The sequence below is a fragment of the Argentina anserina genome, chromosome 4 (genome assembly GCF_933775445.1).
Source record: "Argentina anserina chromosome 4, drPotAnse1.1, whole genome shotgun sequence".
Taxonomy (NCBI): domain Eukaryota; kingdom Viridiplantae; phylum Streptophyta; class Magnoliopsida; order Rosales; family Rosaceae; genus Argentina; species Argentina anserina.
Genome location: NC_065875.1, coordinates 18,884,867 through 18,899,994, shown reverse-complemented (window position 1 = coordinate 18,899,994; position 15,128 = coordinate 18,884,867). Strand labels below are relative to the sequence as shown.

General features: G+C 38.1%; 3 protein-coding genes across 5 annotated transcripts; 1 reads left to right on the top strand and 2 right to left on the bottom strand.

Moving 5' to 3' along the window:
* Window positions 1-882: 882 nt before the first annotated feature.
* Window positions 883-2,633, top strand: LOC126792875 (1,4-dihydroxy-2-naphthoyl-CoA thioesterase 1-like). Of its 3 annotated transcripts, none has more exons than XM_050519379.1 (4): window positions 883-1,157; window positions 1,296-1,487; window positions 1,883-2,019; window positions 2,312-2,633. In XM_050519379.1, exons 1-4 carry the CDS (start codon window positions 1,002-1,004, stop codon window positions 2,379-2,381), a joined length of 555 nt encoding a protein of 184 aa, XP_050375336.1. In that variant the 5' UTR covers window positions 883-1,001; the 3' UTR covers window positions 2,382-2,633. The 3 variants fall into 3 exon arrangements, with proteins under 3 accessions (XP_050375336.1, XP_050375338.1, XP_050375337.1); XM_050519381.1 differs by having other exon boundaries at window positions 887-1,157; window positions 2,296-2,326; XM_050519380.1 differs by lacking the exon at window positions 2,312-2,633 and having other exon boundaries at window positions 889-1,157; window positions 1,883-2,130.
* Window positions 2,634-3,228: 595 nt separating this feature from the next.
* Window positions 3,229-7,552, bottom strand: LOC126792874 (cyprosin-like). Its single transcript, XM_050519378.1, has 14 exons — window positions 7,156-7,552; window positions 6,627-6,982; window positions 6,481-6,541; window positions 6,291-6,385; window positions 6,084-6,196; window positions 5,341-5,509; window positions 5,203-5,242; window positions 4,970-5,034; window positions 4,754-4,867; window positions 4,598-4,662; window positions 4,244-4,400; window positions 4,037-4,156; window positions 3,773-3,861; window positions 3,229-3,628 (listed from the first exon to the last, which is right to left on the bottom strand). Exons 2-14 carry the CDS (start codon window positions 6,960-6,962, stop codon window positions 3,544-3,546), a joined length of 1,509 nt encoding a protein of 502 aa, XP_050375335.1. The 5' UTR covers window positions 6,963-6,982; window positions 7,156-7,552; the 3' UTR covers window positions 3,229-3,543.
* A 3,179-nt stretch (window positions 7,553-10,731) lies between these two features.
* Window positions 10,732-12,942, bottom strand: LOC126792324 (uncharacterized). Its single transcript, XM_050518776.1, has 3 exons — window positions 12,903-12,942; window positions 12,644-12,722; window positions 10,732-12,208 (listed from the first exon to the last, which is right to left on the bottom strand). The coding sequence occupies exons 1-3, from the start codon at window positions 12,940-12,942 to the stop codon at window positions 10,732-10,734; spliced, it is 1,596 nt and encodes a 531-aa protein (XP_050374733.1).
* Window positions 12,943-15,128: the final 2,186 nt, after the last annotated feature.

Here is a 15,128-nt window from a genome sequence, read left to right as displayed (position 1 = left end):
CTTGTAGTTAGCCTATATATAAGTTAGTTTGATGTTGTATAGATATATATTGTAATTAAGGAAAAATACTTACCTTGTTTCGAGTCAACTAATCGTTGGATTAGAGCAGGTCCAGCATATCACGTCAAATGATGGTTGAGTGGTACGTCCATTAAAATTTATAAATGAATTGGGAATCATAGCATTGCATTTCAGCATTTGCACCATGCAGCTCAGGCAAATCCTATCCTGAGATTATCATAACAATAATCATTAATGCATAGACCTCAAAATCAAGAGCCATGACTCATCACTGCATGGATTGGAGGCACACAATCACCACATGAAAATGGTTTAAGACTATCATAGATTCATAGTGATTCGCCATTTCACCAAATTAAGGATCGATCAAGGGCAGGCGATAGAAGACCGTACGTACCTTCCTTCAACTCTTAGTGTATAGGAGTATAAAACTACCAAGAACAGATTGCAACTATCAGAATCTATGCATGTATGTCATCCAGTATAATACCTCTTTCACATTATCACATAGATTACCGAATCAACTCCTCTTCGCCGCACAAACACGAAGTAAAAAAGGAAAAGAAACAGAACGTTTACTACAGCAAAAAGAAAGAGTTTCTTTCACGATGAGTTACAATGTTCCATTCACACGAACTTAGGCTTGATGTTGATATCCAAACACAATCAATCACCTTCATCACCACCTACGATATGGTGAATTGACTAAAATGCCCCTACAAGACCACCTCCAGCCAAATGATCATTGGTATCATGCCCCCCACGTCACTCGTAGAAGAGTCTAACAGAGGAGAATAGTCTTTTCATCTCACCAACTCCCACATTGGAAAAGCCGCACAAACGTTAAATTGAGTTGGAATTGTTAGGTTTATATCATCATCTGTATATACAGGGCAAAAGAAAGCCAAAACAAGGAGGAGAAAAAACGCATACAATTACTTTCAGAACAGGTCATCTAGCTTTCCGATATTGACTTACTCATGGATACCCTGTCTCCGTCTCAGCCACCACTTCCGTCATCGGAGGACAAGACTGCAGCTCTGGATCCTGTGCTTCATGCATTCGGGTTCAAGATTGAACAAGTGACTCCCCGAAAGGTCTCTGGTCAACTAAGAGTCACCGAAAAGAGCTGCCAGGTATCATGCATCTCTTAATTTCTTTTTTTCTTTCTTCATATATGAACTCTTCCATGGTGGAAGTCGAAGTAAAGAAATTCATCAAGGATGACAAGGAATATTACTAATCGATCATTTGCAAATAACTGTGATCATCAGCCATTCAAGGTGTTACATGGAGGTGTGTCAGCTCTGATATCGGAGTCTCTGGCTAGCATAGGAGCTCACCTGGCTTCTGGTTTACAAAGGGTGGCTGGAATTCAACTCAGTATCAACCACATGAAACGAGCTGAGCTCGGTGATCTTATCTACGCTGAAGCCTCACTGATCACCGTTGGCAGAACCATTCAGGTTCATCTCTTCCACACTCGTACCCTTTAGTAATTACTACATATTCCATCTTAATTTCTAATGACTTATAATGGTATTTGACAATTGGTAATATGTACAACCAGCAAGGGTAGGTTTCAAGAAACAGATGACATGTTTCAAAAATCAAAACTGCATATTAGCCGGTTTTATCAGCAACGTTATCCACATACGTCACGATGCATCCGGACCCCAATTCCATTCTCATTTTCCCAGTATTATATAGTAGTCTATATTTTACAGATAATTTAGACTGCAATATTAGAATCGATTGGCACCATCTATCCTCCAACTTGGTTGTAGAACTTATCAATGACGTCTATGTAATGACATTTACAAATATGTTATTCAATCAATTCTGCATTCTTTTTTATTAGGTTTGGGAGGTGCGAATTTCGAAGATTGATCCTTCAAACCCAGGCATAAAATCCTTAGTATCCTCTTCAAGAGTTACTCTTATATGCAACATGCCAGTGCCAGAGCATGCAAAAGATGCAAGTCAAGCCCTCAAGAAGTATGCCAAATTATAGAGCTTTTGTATTCTGTTTAGATACCATGACTTGGGTGGATATTGTTTCTGAAATCAGATTTCATGATTAACATTGATTAAACTTGAAAATATTCATGGAGAACCAGAATCTGAAAACAAATAATAATGCAGACACGTGTACAAATAAAGTGTGATTTATTGAATATCAAGCGCGGGGTAACAATTTTTGTGAACTCCTCTAATTCTATTTCCGTATGTGACTTGACTCAAGGGTGTACATTTGATCTTGAGAATTTTCAGTTTGATTTGGATTTAGATTTGATGAAGAACGATCGATTTGGCAACTTGATGATTCTTTGTGGACTTGGATTTGGATTTGGATTTGATGAAGAACGAGCGATTTGGTAGCTTGACGATTCTTCGAGGACTTGAGTTCGATTTGGATTTGGATTTGATGAAGAACGAGCGATTTGGTGGCTTGATGATTCTTCGTGGATTTGATGATCTTCGTAGACTTGATGATCTTCGTGGACTTGAGAGACTTCGGGATTTGTCGAGAGTGATCTTGCTCAAGTGATTTTCTCTCTTCTTCTCAAGTCCCATTCTCTTCATGTTGGAAGGGGTATTTATAGTGTCAAGACTTATATTTTGTAGAATATTTTAATGACACTAAAATAATAAATTTCTTTAATTGTATAATTAAATCAATATGTATTTTCCGATTAATTTAAAATTAGTTATTCCCATAACTAAATTAAACAGAAAATAATTGACTTAATTATAACCGTTAAAGAATTTATTAATTTATTAAACGTCCTATTACCATTTCGAATCGTCAATGACATTCAATTTTTTGATTTACGTAGTTTCAATTACGATAATCCATTTATGTACTGACACGAGTTTTATTCGGATCCGCACCAACTTTATTGACTTTCGGGCCACGTGTGCAATCTTATCGGGTTCTCGGTCGATTTAATTATTTAATGAAAATGGTTTACTCCATAATTTCATGTGTTTACAATTCACAAGAGAGCACACACATCATGTTTGGGGGTACTCTGATTGAGATCTCGTAAAATCATCAACAAAACATTTAGGACAACTCAAAATAATTAAGGGTGTTGTTACTGGAACTCTGGCGGATATCTCAAGACATCTTCCTCTGTCTCTCCCACCACATTCCAAATAAACATGTTTCTTCATAACTCAGCTGGAAGAGTAATTCAGAGGTCTCATACTCCAACCAATACAAATTGAAGCCTTGTATTTTCTTGTTCTTATGAAGCAATTTCGTAGTACCAAAGAGCAAAACAGTTTCTAGTTTCTCGTATATGATTCACGTGGGACAATGAGCATCAAATATTGCTGTTACTTATTTACAATTCAATGATTCAAGGATCAGATGGGATGTATTTTATTTACGAACAACCATAAAATGCTCTGCATATCACATGGGATACCAAAAATCACTTGATCCTTGATTCCATTTTGATGTCCTAGTTTGAGGAAAATACATGAAGTTGAAAACTAAAGGATTGCATTGCACTATGCAGCTCTGGCAAATCCTACCCTGAGATTGCCAAAGTCGAACACAGTGTGGTATGCACCCAAGAATAGAGCTCCAAGAACCCTGCAGAAAGCAGTAATGTCAAAGCAATGCATACATATCAACAGTTCAACACCAGGAGTTGGCAACACGGCCATCTCTACATGGAGGTGCACAATCACATGAATGCATTAAGTTGAGAAGTCAAAGAGAATGATAGTGTCTTACCATAGTGGACCTTGTGGTGGAGGCACATCTAACGCAACAAATCCACTCAGGCAGACAGTAGAACACCTTTCTTCAACTTTAAGTATATACTGAATATTGCATGCAATGATATTAGGAGCTATAAAAGAAGAATCAGATTAAATTAAGAAGTTGGTTAAATATATTCCTTTCAGAATATGTGCGTTCTATCTTAAGAATAACATATCAATCAAGTAGGCATTGTATTTAAAAAGAACCATGAATTTATATGCTAAACAAATCCACCTGATCTGGAGTGAGGGTGAAGGTTTTGTTTCCAATCACGAACGAAACATCTGGCATGGTTGCAAGGTTATCGCAGTTGACAAACGATCTTCGCACAGGATTTGGAAGCTTCTCACACAACTTTTAGAGACAAGGAAATAAACAATTCAAGAACATGTAGTCTATAGAAATATGGTAGCAAGTCTGGTATTTTTAAAAAACATTCACCTCATTCACATGTGTAAATACTTTCTCCCTTGATACTTGTTTTCTAAGTTGAAGTTGAATCCAGTAAGCAATCATCTCGCACAAAGTACATAAAGGAGTTTCATCAAGAGATGCCTCCTTCTGAGTTATATTTTGAACCACTTTCTCAATATTATTGCTGCAGGATGTTAAATATGCATTTGGTTATTATTATTTAGATAAAGTTACCGAATCAATTAACTTCTCTTTCCATAAAACCAAACATATCATACTAATAAACTCTAGAATAATTATTCAACAAATAAAATAAAACCTCTAGATTAATTAAAGGCAAACGGAACGAAGTTGATAATAACTATAAGAAAAATGACTCACTTTACATGATGAGGTCCGTCATACGAACATAGGCTGATATCGACACACAGTACATCAGGCCTTACCTGCACATAATGAGGAAAATTCTAATACATTACTTCATTTCCTAAATGGAAGTGCTAAAGACAACCAAAATCTAAAGGGACAAAGACAAACCCCAGAGACTAAATAGTCCCACATCAGATTTCCATAAGTGGAAACTACAGTTTTACATTCCAAGCTTGCAAACCCTTCAGCTCCGATGGCATGGTTGATCTGAGCCACAACAGTCTGGAAAAAAAAAACAGCTAAAGATGGAGTTTAAGGTCTTGAGTGGAAGTAAAAATTAACATCAATTAATTCAAGTCTGAAGCTTTAGGCATGATTTGATACAGTTGGACCAGCAAGTAAGGATGTCCCTGAATCCACAATGGCAGCGCAGCCACCCTTGCAGAATCCTGAAAATTTGGAGTGTGATGCATTAGTCAAGTGAAGCTATTTTCTTACTTTTACATATAAAAGAGACGAAGCATGAATTCCCACACTCAATCAAAAACTTAACAAACTTTATCTGTCAACATAGAAAAGATGGCTAAACACGATAGGGAGTGGAAATGTGAAAGGACCTGTTGAAAAGTCTGCAACAATAATATCTCCCACCTCAATCTGGGAAAATCAACATTAATTTGAGTTATAAATTATCCAACTTGTTAAGTAATACATGTATTATAGAGGAACATCATTTCCTTTCTATTGTAATAAACCTGCCAGTATCCCTTATGTGAAATGGGGACATATGTGTGATCACCCGTAAAGTGCTTCCAATCATATCCTCCAAAGACGATTTCACCTCCAACTTGTGATTTTGGATCGTGATTGAGCCAAATAGAGAAAATATTCTGGCTTATACGACCTTGTTGCACCATGTTGTACCTGTATCCGAAAAACTAAAAAGGCATAAATCCAATATATCCCTTTTTCCCTTTAATATAAGGTAATTTTAGATGGTTTTTAGTTTTCTTCCCTTTATATTTACCCCCACCCTTCCCTCATCTTCTTTAGAAACTTTACTAAGAAGCTAGCTATTTTCTGTGGTTTCCCTATCACTATGAACATAGCTAGGCACAGTATTCTAATTTGATGAGAGATACGAAATAAATCTATAAAGATATTGTTGAAACAATGAGGGTTGGTGGGATTAACTTTGGCTGAACGGGTGATGATCTTTTTTTTTCTTGCTGAATATAATCATGGGGAAACCCAGCTTGTTAACCATGGTGTTGGGATGGAGTTAGACTACCCTTTGCTGGATAATGTGCCTCCCCCTGTTCTTAGTTACTGTAGCTAAACTCGTAGCACCTTTGTGTCGGTTATGGGTTGTTTTGTTTCATAAGGCTCTAAGTTGAACAGAAATGAGGTGCATCTGATATATCAAGATGATGGCATAGGAAGACACATATAATAGAGAGATTAAAAAAGACAAAAGCAGCCAATCCCCAGAGTATACCACACTGGTGTGGGTTCGCCAACAGAAATATCCTGAAATCCAAGTCCAAAAACCCCATCAAACCGTGCAGCTAAGAATGAAACAAACCCTTCCTTTGTAACCTCAACAAATTCCTACAGTATGGGAGCATATATAGCATCAGATATTTGGGAAAAGAAAATAGCATCAAAAAAATCATACAACCCAAAACGGAAGGAGAAAACCTACTTGATTTTTAACGATAATATCCCCAACTTTAACATAATCCCCACTGAAGTAGCCAGATACAGAACCAGAGCCATAAGGAATTTTGCAGGGTATTCCTAAAAATTAAACACACCACAAAATTTGAGTTCCCTTCTATCAAACATTTCCCACAAGCAATATTTCTGCCAACATAACAGTAAATGCCATTTACCAATTTTGGTATAGGTACTTGATATAGTTGCCCTGTATTTAGAATGAAAATAGCAAGCAATCTGCATAGAACCATTCTTAACAATAAACTTAAAAATGGATAAGAATCATGAGTTCAAAACACATTATACTCATTGCAACACTTACAGAAAGAATGCATCTCGAAGACGGGACCCAAAGCTTAGAGCTTCCAGTATCAAAGACAACAGCAAAGGTTTGTGGGGGTGATCCAATGCCAATTTCTCCATAAAATTGGGAATCAAGATAGTTCTTCAAATATACAATGCTACCTTTAAGACTATCTTCATTATCACTCTGTTGAGAAATTATTCTACTGGTGATTCTTGCAGCATTTATCCTACTGATGTCTAAAGGATGCTTTTTTAGACTAATCCTCACTAACCCATCATCGGATTCCGTAGCAGCCAAGTAAGTTGACCAAACCCATAAGCAAATCACAACTAGAACCCACTTACAAGCCATGATCCTAGAGTTCTCTCTAGCTGTTTATCACATAAAAGAAACAGTTTTTAAGAAAAAAGAAAACTCTCACAGACATTTCCACACTCAATTGAACCGCAACATTTCAATATCACATCACAAAGTCGATCTCTGACATGATTAAAAGGAAACAACTTTGAGTGCACTACAGAGAATTTGATAAGTTACTTCGTACCTGAGAGCAGTTTCAGTCTTTCACAGAGTTGAAGAACGTACGAGGGACACAAAGCTCATGCCTTTACGTGGGTGGATAAATGAGGGAGGGAGGGAGTGAGTGAGTGACCAGTTAGCTGCTTTTGGTTTAAGTAGCTTTCTTCTTCTGTTGTGCTTCCGGCATCGTCGTACTCCATTTAGATAAGAGAGAGTTTGAGGAAAGCACGAGGTAGTTTCGAGGTTTACGTATGGATTGGGAAGTGGTGTAAGTAGCCAACTAAAATTGACACAGAGATGGGTAAATGTGTAGGCTTCTTCCTGACTCCTCAGTCTGGCCAAGCTCGTCAAATTGATTATGTATGTGATGACAAATCGATCACCATCTAATTCAGCTATTTATGAGAGATGGTGAACCGAAGAGATTTTTGTTGGTGGTCCCGGCGACCCGGCCCGGCCCGGCCGGTAGTCTGGAGACCCGAACCGCCTCTAACAAATCCTACATCTACTCGGAAAAGATACACGACTGCACACAGCACACTATACATGCATTTTATGCAATAAGGTCCTAATTTTACAAAACCTAAATCTGCTCTGAAAGGCGAGTCGATCTCTATATAAAGACTAAAAGTCTATACTCATAGAATCACAACACTTCATTTCATTCTATCGTTCTAGACTTGGTTGCAAACTCTCTGCTTCTTTCGCAATTTCGTTTGTTGTTTTGGGCTGTTTGGTGACTTTAAATGGCCTCGTCTCTCTCTCATGCAAACCATTCATCAGGGACTGAAGGGGCTATCTGGGTTTCGCTCTTGTCACTCTGATCTTCGAAATCTGTCATCCCCCTCCGTGCAATTTTTGGTCCGCCCTCGAACCTTCAAGAAACTCCAAGTGCTGGCTACTCAAACTACCTCTGGAAACTACTCTCGTGTTGCAACTTATGGAAAGTTTCGTCGTGGTGGTATTAGTTTTGTAATGGATGGAGTCCCTCCTCGGAGTCAACTATCTGAAGCCGATATGCAAGCGGATCTCGACAGAATAAGGAGGCCAAGCAACAAAAAAGAGGCATGCATGATACTCTCGGGAGTCCATGAAGGGATTGACTCTCGGGACGCCAATTCACGTGTTTATACCAAATGCTAACCAGAGAGGTCGATCGATCTGGTTATGACGAATTATCCGTCACTTATAAGCCTTCACATGCAGATCTAACGTACGACATGAAGTACGGTATCAGATCAGTAGTGAAAGGTGATGGTATATTTTTAACTAGGGAAGCAATTAATAGGAAAAGTAGCTGCAGCCTGCAAGACCAGCTGCGAAGAAATTCCTCAAGGACTTGGCCGGAATCGAGGTTCTTGGCTATAGTTTCACAAGTTCACAAGGTTGTCCTCCCGGAGAACTTGGTTGATCATGAAACTCTTACACTTGATCAGAATCATCAGATAGAGAGCAATAGAGTTAGGTGTCCAGATCATGAATACAACAATAGAGTTGGTTGATCACGAACCATGGCTTCACTGCATGTACTTTTGTAAATTGTAATAAGCATGAGTTTTGTAATGATACAACAAAATCAAATTAAATTTTCCTAATTGAATGCTTGAATGATAATATGATCCTTGCTAAACATAGAACAAGAGTTGGAAATGAGAGAGATTGATCAATGAATTGAGAATTAATCAGATCGTATGAAAATCACGCACACTCTTCATTTTCTCGCAGAAGTATATTACTGTATGCAGCAATCTGCATGTACATGATTATACAATCAAAGAAGCCCTCATCTTCCATATGGCAGCCAAATTGTAGGAAGAATTCCTCATTTCTTGAAGCATATCCATTTGCGAGGTTTTGCAAGCATCCAACTAGAGGTTCTACAAGTCAATGCTGTATTAGCAAACCGAGTCTGAGTGGCTCTAGGATTAACAGGTAACCCAACCTTCACCCCTTTTTTCCTTTTGATCCAAAACCCAGATGCTTCCGCACATCTCAACTTCTCGAAAATGCAACAACCCTCCTCTAGTCTGTTACTGCCTCCGTCCGGTATTTAGATTTCGGTTCATTTTCATGGTCTTCACTGTTGTTGCAACGCTTCAAGAAAAAATCAAAGTGTTTTCTGCTTTCCTGGGACTGATTTGTGCCTGGCTGGTTGAAACTTATAAGAAAGAGTGGAGTGTCTTGACTGTCTTCTGCTTTGCAGGGTTACTGCGTGGCTGGCTGTCTGAAACTTCCAATGAATTCTCATGGCCATCCATCATCTGATTACCAAAACCAGATTTCAGTTAAAAGTCTAAACAGGAAAGTTACTTTTCTTCTTCCTGGATGAACCGTGTATAGAAAAAGTTTCGTTCCTGGATATATAGAATACAATCTCATGGAGACGTCAAACCATTGTGACGTAACTTATGTTGCACGGACACGGACACGGACACGGCGACACGACACGGCGCGACACGGCGATACGGCAAATCTGAAAAACTCCTATTTCGACACGACTCCGACACGGTAAATAAAAAATATTTATATATATTTTTAATACATAAAATAAATTAACAATACTATTATAAAGTTGTAAAATTTATCAATTTTATAACAATGTTTAAGAAATAACATCAAATAGTCAAAAAATGCAAGTGACAAAGTGCATAGTTTAACATCATACTACAAAATATTCAAAATGTAGTTAAATTAAACTTCTCAAAAAGTCATAAAAATGTCTCGATAGCTTAGGAAATCCGCACTATCTCCATAACCTTTATTACCTACACATTTAAACCACAACAATTACAAAGTTAGCCAATTATATATGGACCTAGTAAATCTTCTCATATTGATCAAATATTCAAATATAATTTACCTCCATATAGCTAGGCCTCAAGACTCCATCTCATCATTGAAAATCACCCTCTCTAATGCCGGTTCATCAAGAGACAAAGTTGCAAGCTCTAGCATATCAACATTCTCCTCCACCAATGACTCATGGTCATCCCCCGCAAGATCCCACATTGTGTCCTTGTTTTTTGTAGTAGTTAGGATCCCTCCTAGCCAAAAGTCTAAGATTGGTATGAATATAAACCAAGTCTTGAGCTCTTTTTGGCTCCAACTTGTTCCTCTTCAAACCATATATGAAACTATATGTGCTCCAATTGCGTTCACAACAAGAAGATGAACAAGGTTGATTGAGCAACTTGAGAGCTAAAGTTTGAAGAAGTGGTGTAGAAGCTCCATAACTTGCCCACCAAATTATAGGCTCAAAATGAAACTTATTCTCCAAAGCTTCGAGTGTTGAATAATCCCTCATGTTCAATGAAAAATAGGCAAATTCCTCCATCACTTTGTTGCGAACTTGGGAATCCGGAAAGAGCTTTTGAAGACATTTCCTCCTTTCATTGTTGAGCTCGGGATCTCTATGTGGAGGAACCCGATTAGGAACCTCCTCAAGCCATTGAGAACTATAATACCTTGGATTCAAGGAGTGTGCTAAGCAATGAAGAGATGTAGAACTCCTAGTCCACCTATGTATTAAGATGGAGTACATCACATTATAGAATCGATCTACCTCTACATCCTTCTCCGCTAAGACACTTGCAAATTCCGGCTAATAAATTGCATTCCTCACTTTCTCAATCATCATATCCCACCACTCATAAACTAATTGAAGACAAGGTCTATCCAAATCTGTCATCCTTATCATCTCATATATAGGACCCATGAATGCAACTATGAAATCAATTTGGTCCCATAGCCTTTCTTCAATAAACATCTTCTTCACCGCTTTTGCCTTATTGACATCATCTTCCTTATACATGTCCCATCTTAGACTAATAACCATGGCTTGCAAGCCACTCTTCATCTCCTTAAACCTTTTAAGCATCACAAAATGAGAGAAAAATCTTGTCTCCGCAATAGTGAGCAACTTCAAGGCACAATGATCATTATACATAGACAAACGCATGCCATGGTTCATGATAAAGTTCTTGACAAACCACACATCATTGACAACACTTTCAATAAGCCACCCCAACTCTTTCTCTACACTCTCACCCGGGTCATGTGACTTTGCCTTCAATATATCCTTCAAAACAAGATTGAGAGTATGAACCACACACGGTGTCCAAAAGATATGTGGATGTGTAGTCTCAACTATTGCACCGGCAGCAGCGCACACATGGGCATTATCAGTCACCACTTGAACCACATGTTCGGCACCTATCTCATTGATGAATTCCAAAAGCAATCTACTAATTTCATGCTTGTCTTTATATTGCCCTTCACAATTTATTGCCTTTAACATAATAGCCCCATTGGTGGAAGCAGCCATCATATTGATCAATGGCCTTCGTTGATCATCGGTCCACCCGTCGGAACACAAGCTTACACCGGTCTCCTTCCATGTCTTCTTAACGGGTTGTAGCACCCGTTCAATGTGGCGCCTCTCATCATCAAGAAGAGTGGTCCTCAATGCATTGTACCCCGAGGGAGTATAACCCGGAATGTGTGAAGCACGAAGGTAGGAGTCTCGGTAATAAGGATTTCTTGCAACATTGAACGGTAATCCACTAGTGTAAAACAATCTTGCAACTTCGGCATCACATTGTTGCCTCTCTTCAATCTTGAAAGTTTTGGTAAGATGTGGACTCACCACCCTTCTCTTTTTGCTTGCATCATCCCTCTTCTCCAAGGGAAAGTAAGTTCCACTTCCTAACATAGAGAAATTTGAAGGAGGCAGAGAAACTTTCTTAGGAGCTTTCTCCCGCAACTTTTTCTCACAAAAGGATAGAAGATGATGTACTTCTTGACTCTGATCATCATTGATTTTGCTACAAATCCTGACCCCTGTGCCCTTTTCTTTAAGCAAATGAGACCTAACTCTAGAATGTGACCCATTGAAGCTCACATGGTAGAACTTACATTCCCAGCTAACATTTCCTCCTGCGGTTTTGACAACGTTTCCATCATCATCAAGCACTGTATGCTTAATAACATATTTCCAAAGAGGAGCACTTAAATTTCCCACCTCAGTTGTGTTAACACTGCGTTCGGACGGTTCGGTTGATGCTACACTTGAACTCATCCTATTAAAGTATTCAATAATTAAATCATCACATCTAATTACTTCTACTTCAATAATCAATACTCAACATCAACAATCTAGACAAACACTACAGCACTACCTCTACAATAGCCAATATCATTTTAGAATTTAGATGGATACTTTTCAACACACTGCCCAAAGATATGAAAGCATAAGTCCCTTACACATAATTTGATGCAGAAAATCAAGTAGTCCTATACCTTGTTGCCTACACAGTTTCAGTCCTATATTACTGTACAACATTTCATTTTTACTCTTTCTCAGTCCAAATCTAAACAAGCCAAGTGAAGTAAAGTTTAAAACAAAAAAGTAAGAACAGTGGAAAAAAAAACTCCACAAATTATCAAATTAATTCACCACTATAACAGACTGACATCATTCAATAAGAGTATGAATTTCTTAGAGATATACTCACACTGAAACAATGACCTTGGTATTTCCAAATTCTGCATATGCAGATCCTGCAGCAGCATTGACAGCACCAGTCTTGAAAACTGTAAATTATGAACACACTTCAGTTTCTTTATGCGCATACTAATGCAATTGCACAGCGACATAGAAACAGATGTCATAGTCGACCATTTATGAAAGAAAAACATTATAATCAGAAAAAGTAAAACATTATAATCAGAAACCCTATGAGATCTGTTGATACTTGACTTGAATATATTCACGTTTGCCTACTAATGTCTCCTCAATTTGACTTAAAGCCATGGTGGTTACTCTATAGCAGAGACTAACATTTTAGTTTTGACATAAAAGGTGATAGTTGAGATGACCAATGGTGGAGTTGATAGGAGTGTTGAGTGCACTGGAAGCGTTCAGGCTATGATCTCTGCATTTGAATGTGTTCATGATGTAAGCTTTTGTCTAACGCTTATGTGTTCTTGTTGGTAGTTGCTTTTGAAGTTTTAACAAGTAACTTAGCTTCTTTTGTCCGAATTCAGGGTTGGGGGGTTGCTGTACTTGTTGGAGTGCCAAACAAAGATGATGCGTTCAAAACCCATCCAATTAACTTCTTAAACGAGAGGACTCTTAAGGGTACTTTCTAATTTCTATGGTAACTACAAGCCCCGCATGACCTTCTTCGTGTTGTGAAGATGTACATGACCAAGGTAATCACATGTTTACAATCCATTCTAGCAACCAGTTTTGGATGCTCTGATTTTGTAGCAAACACTAATTTGACATGAGAAATTATTTTGGTATGCAGGAGCTGGAAGTGGACAAATTTATCACTCACTATGTTCCTTTCTCTGAGATCAACAAGGCTTTCGATTACATGTTGGCAGGACAGGGAATCCGGTGCATCATCCACATGGAGCATTAGATCACCTGAACTCTCCTCGTTCTAATTTTAATCAACGGTTTTACTTGATGTGTTCAACTATAGACTATCCAATGATTCTATCAAACTGAGTTCAGCTACAATTGCTATTTTCCAAGTAACCTTCATATAACTAGTATAAAGTTGAAGACTTTGAGCACAAATTGAAAGACCCAGATACAAACATGACATGAAGAATGGGATTTGATGCCAAGGTTATCAAAACATATTGTTTGAATTTGAAAACCATATTACCCGTCAAGATATACAGAAGAACATTTGAAGTATATATGATAGAACCTCAATGATTAGGAAAGATCACATACCTGTGCCTTTATTGAAAGATCATATACTTGTGCCTTTGCTTGAGAGATCCCGATCAAGAGCAGTATTGTCTGCGATTTGAGATTTGAGGCTTGCAACTGAGTGAGAGGCAGAAAATGATGTTTCTGAAACGAGATTTCAGTTTTAGGGTTTTATTTTTTATTTTTAAAATTGTCAAATTGCTGACGTGGCGTATCCATGCTGACGTGGCGTGTCGGTCAACGTATCCGAAAGTCAACATTTTGCGATACGCCACGTGGCGTGTCCGATACGTTAAAAATGCGTATCGTGTCGTATCGGCGTGTCAGACACGGCGACATGCCTCCTCTTGCCGTATCCATGCAACATAGGACGTAACAAATGGTGTGTGCATGTATTTGTTGTGCTTGGTCTTTGTTTATGGAGCTAATTTAAGTTACTTGTCCCAGATTTTCCAACTTGCTCTGAACAACATCCCTGGAGAGAATGGGTTGGATTAAAATGATGTCAAATCAATCAGAAAATATTAGGTGCTTAAGAGTTAAGAGTACCATATGATGTCATCAACTGTGTCGTTCGCTAGAACTGAAGACACCTAAAACATGAACAAGACAGTTCTTAAAAAAAAGTTGATGGTGGTAATAAATTTTGACCATGGCAGATAATTCACAACTTTTAATAAACAGGTAAAGCTGTATCGTTTTAGAATTTACAGGTGCGCCAGATCTGACATATTATCAAATGTACCCATTTAATGAAAACTAAGACAAAATGACCCAAGCGGAAACATTTAGTTTCTCATCATGGTATTAAAGCTCAAGAACAGAAAGTTATGAAACCCAATACCCATAGGAAGGTGTTGGAGCCACTCCACAACTTACTCTATTTTATGTTCTGCACCCTCTAAGTCTTTTCTGCACACCCAGCTTTGCGGTATGCAAGTTTTGGGCTTAGCCGCGTGAGTTGTATGCAGCTAGGAACAAATCTTTTGTCTTCTTCTAGATTATTACCTTATATTGTAAATAATTTCCTGCTCCTTTGAGAGCTATCAAGGAATTAACTATGTTTATTTCTTCCTTTTGCCCATTTCCCTTCCTTCTCTACATTTGGTACCATCAGATGGCATATACCAACCTAACCCTAGCCAAACATGATTTGTTAATTGAAATTACCTAAGTTGAAATGCTCCTTATCTATTCTTTCACATGTCAAATCACGTGGAGAGATTTTAAATACACACCTCAAATCTCTTAATACACACTCATACTTA

Excerpts from the sequence above, each read along its gene's own strand:
- LOC126792875 (XM_050519379.1), top strand. The coding sequence starts at position 1,002 with ATGGATACCCTGTCTCCGTCTCAGCCACCACTTCCGTCATCGGAGGAC. Across the intron at positions 1,488-1,882 it reads CCGTTGGCAGAACCATTCAG|GTTTGGGAGGTGCGAATTTC; the intron begins GTTCATCTCTTC and ends CTTTTTTATTAG. Across the intron at positions 2,020-2,311 it reads GCAAGTCAAGCCCTCAAGAA|ATTTGATGAAGAACGATCGA; the intron begins GTATGCCAAATT and ends ATTTGGATTTAG.
- LOC126792874 (XM_050519378.1), bottom strand. The coding sequence starts at position 6,962 with ATGGCTTGTAAGTGGGTTCTAGTTGTGATTTGCTTATGGGTTTGGTCA. Across the intron at positions 6,542-6,626 it reads CTTCGAGATGCATTCTTTCT|ATTGCTTGCTATTTTCATTC; the intron begins GTAAGTGTTGCA and ends GGTTCTATGCAG. Across the intron at positions 3,862-4,036 it reads TCACCCTCACTCCAGATCAG|TATATACTTAAAGTTGAAGA; the intron begins GTGGATTTGTTT and ends TGCAATATTCAG.
- LOC126792324 (XM_050518776.1), bottom strand. The coding sequence starts at position 12,942 with ATGGCTTTAAGTCAAATTGAGGAGACATTAGTAGGCAAAC. Across the intron at positions 12,723-12,902 it reads GGAGACATTAGTAGGCAAAC|TTTTCAAGACTGGTGCTGTC; the intron begins GTGAATATATTC and ends CATAATTTACAG. Across the intron at positions 12,209-12,643 it reads ACCAAGGTCATTGTTTCAGT|GATGAGTTCAAGTGTAGCAT; the intron begins GTGAGTATATCT and ends ATACTTTAATAG.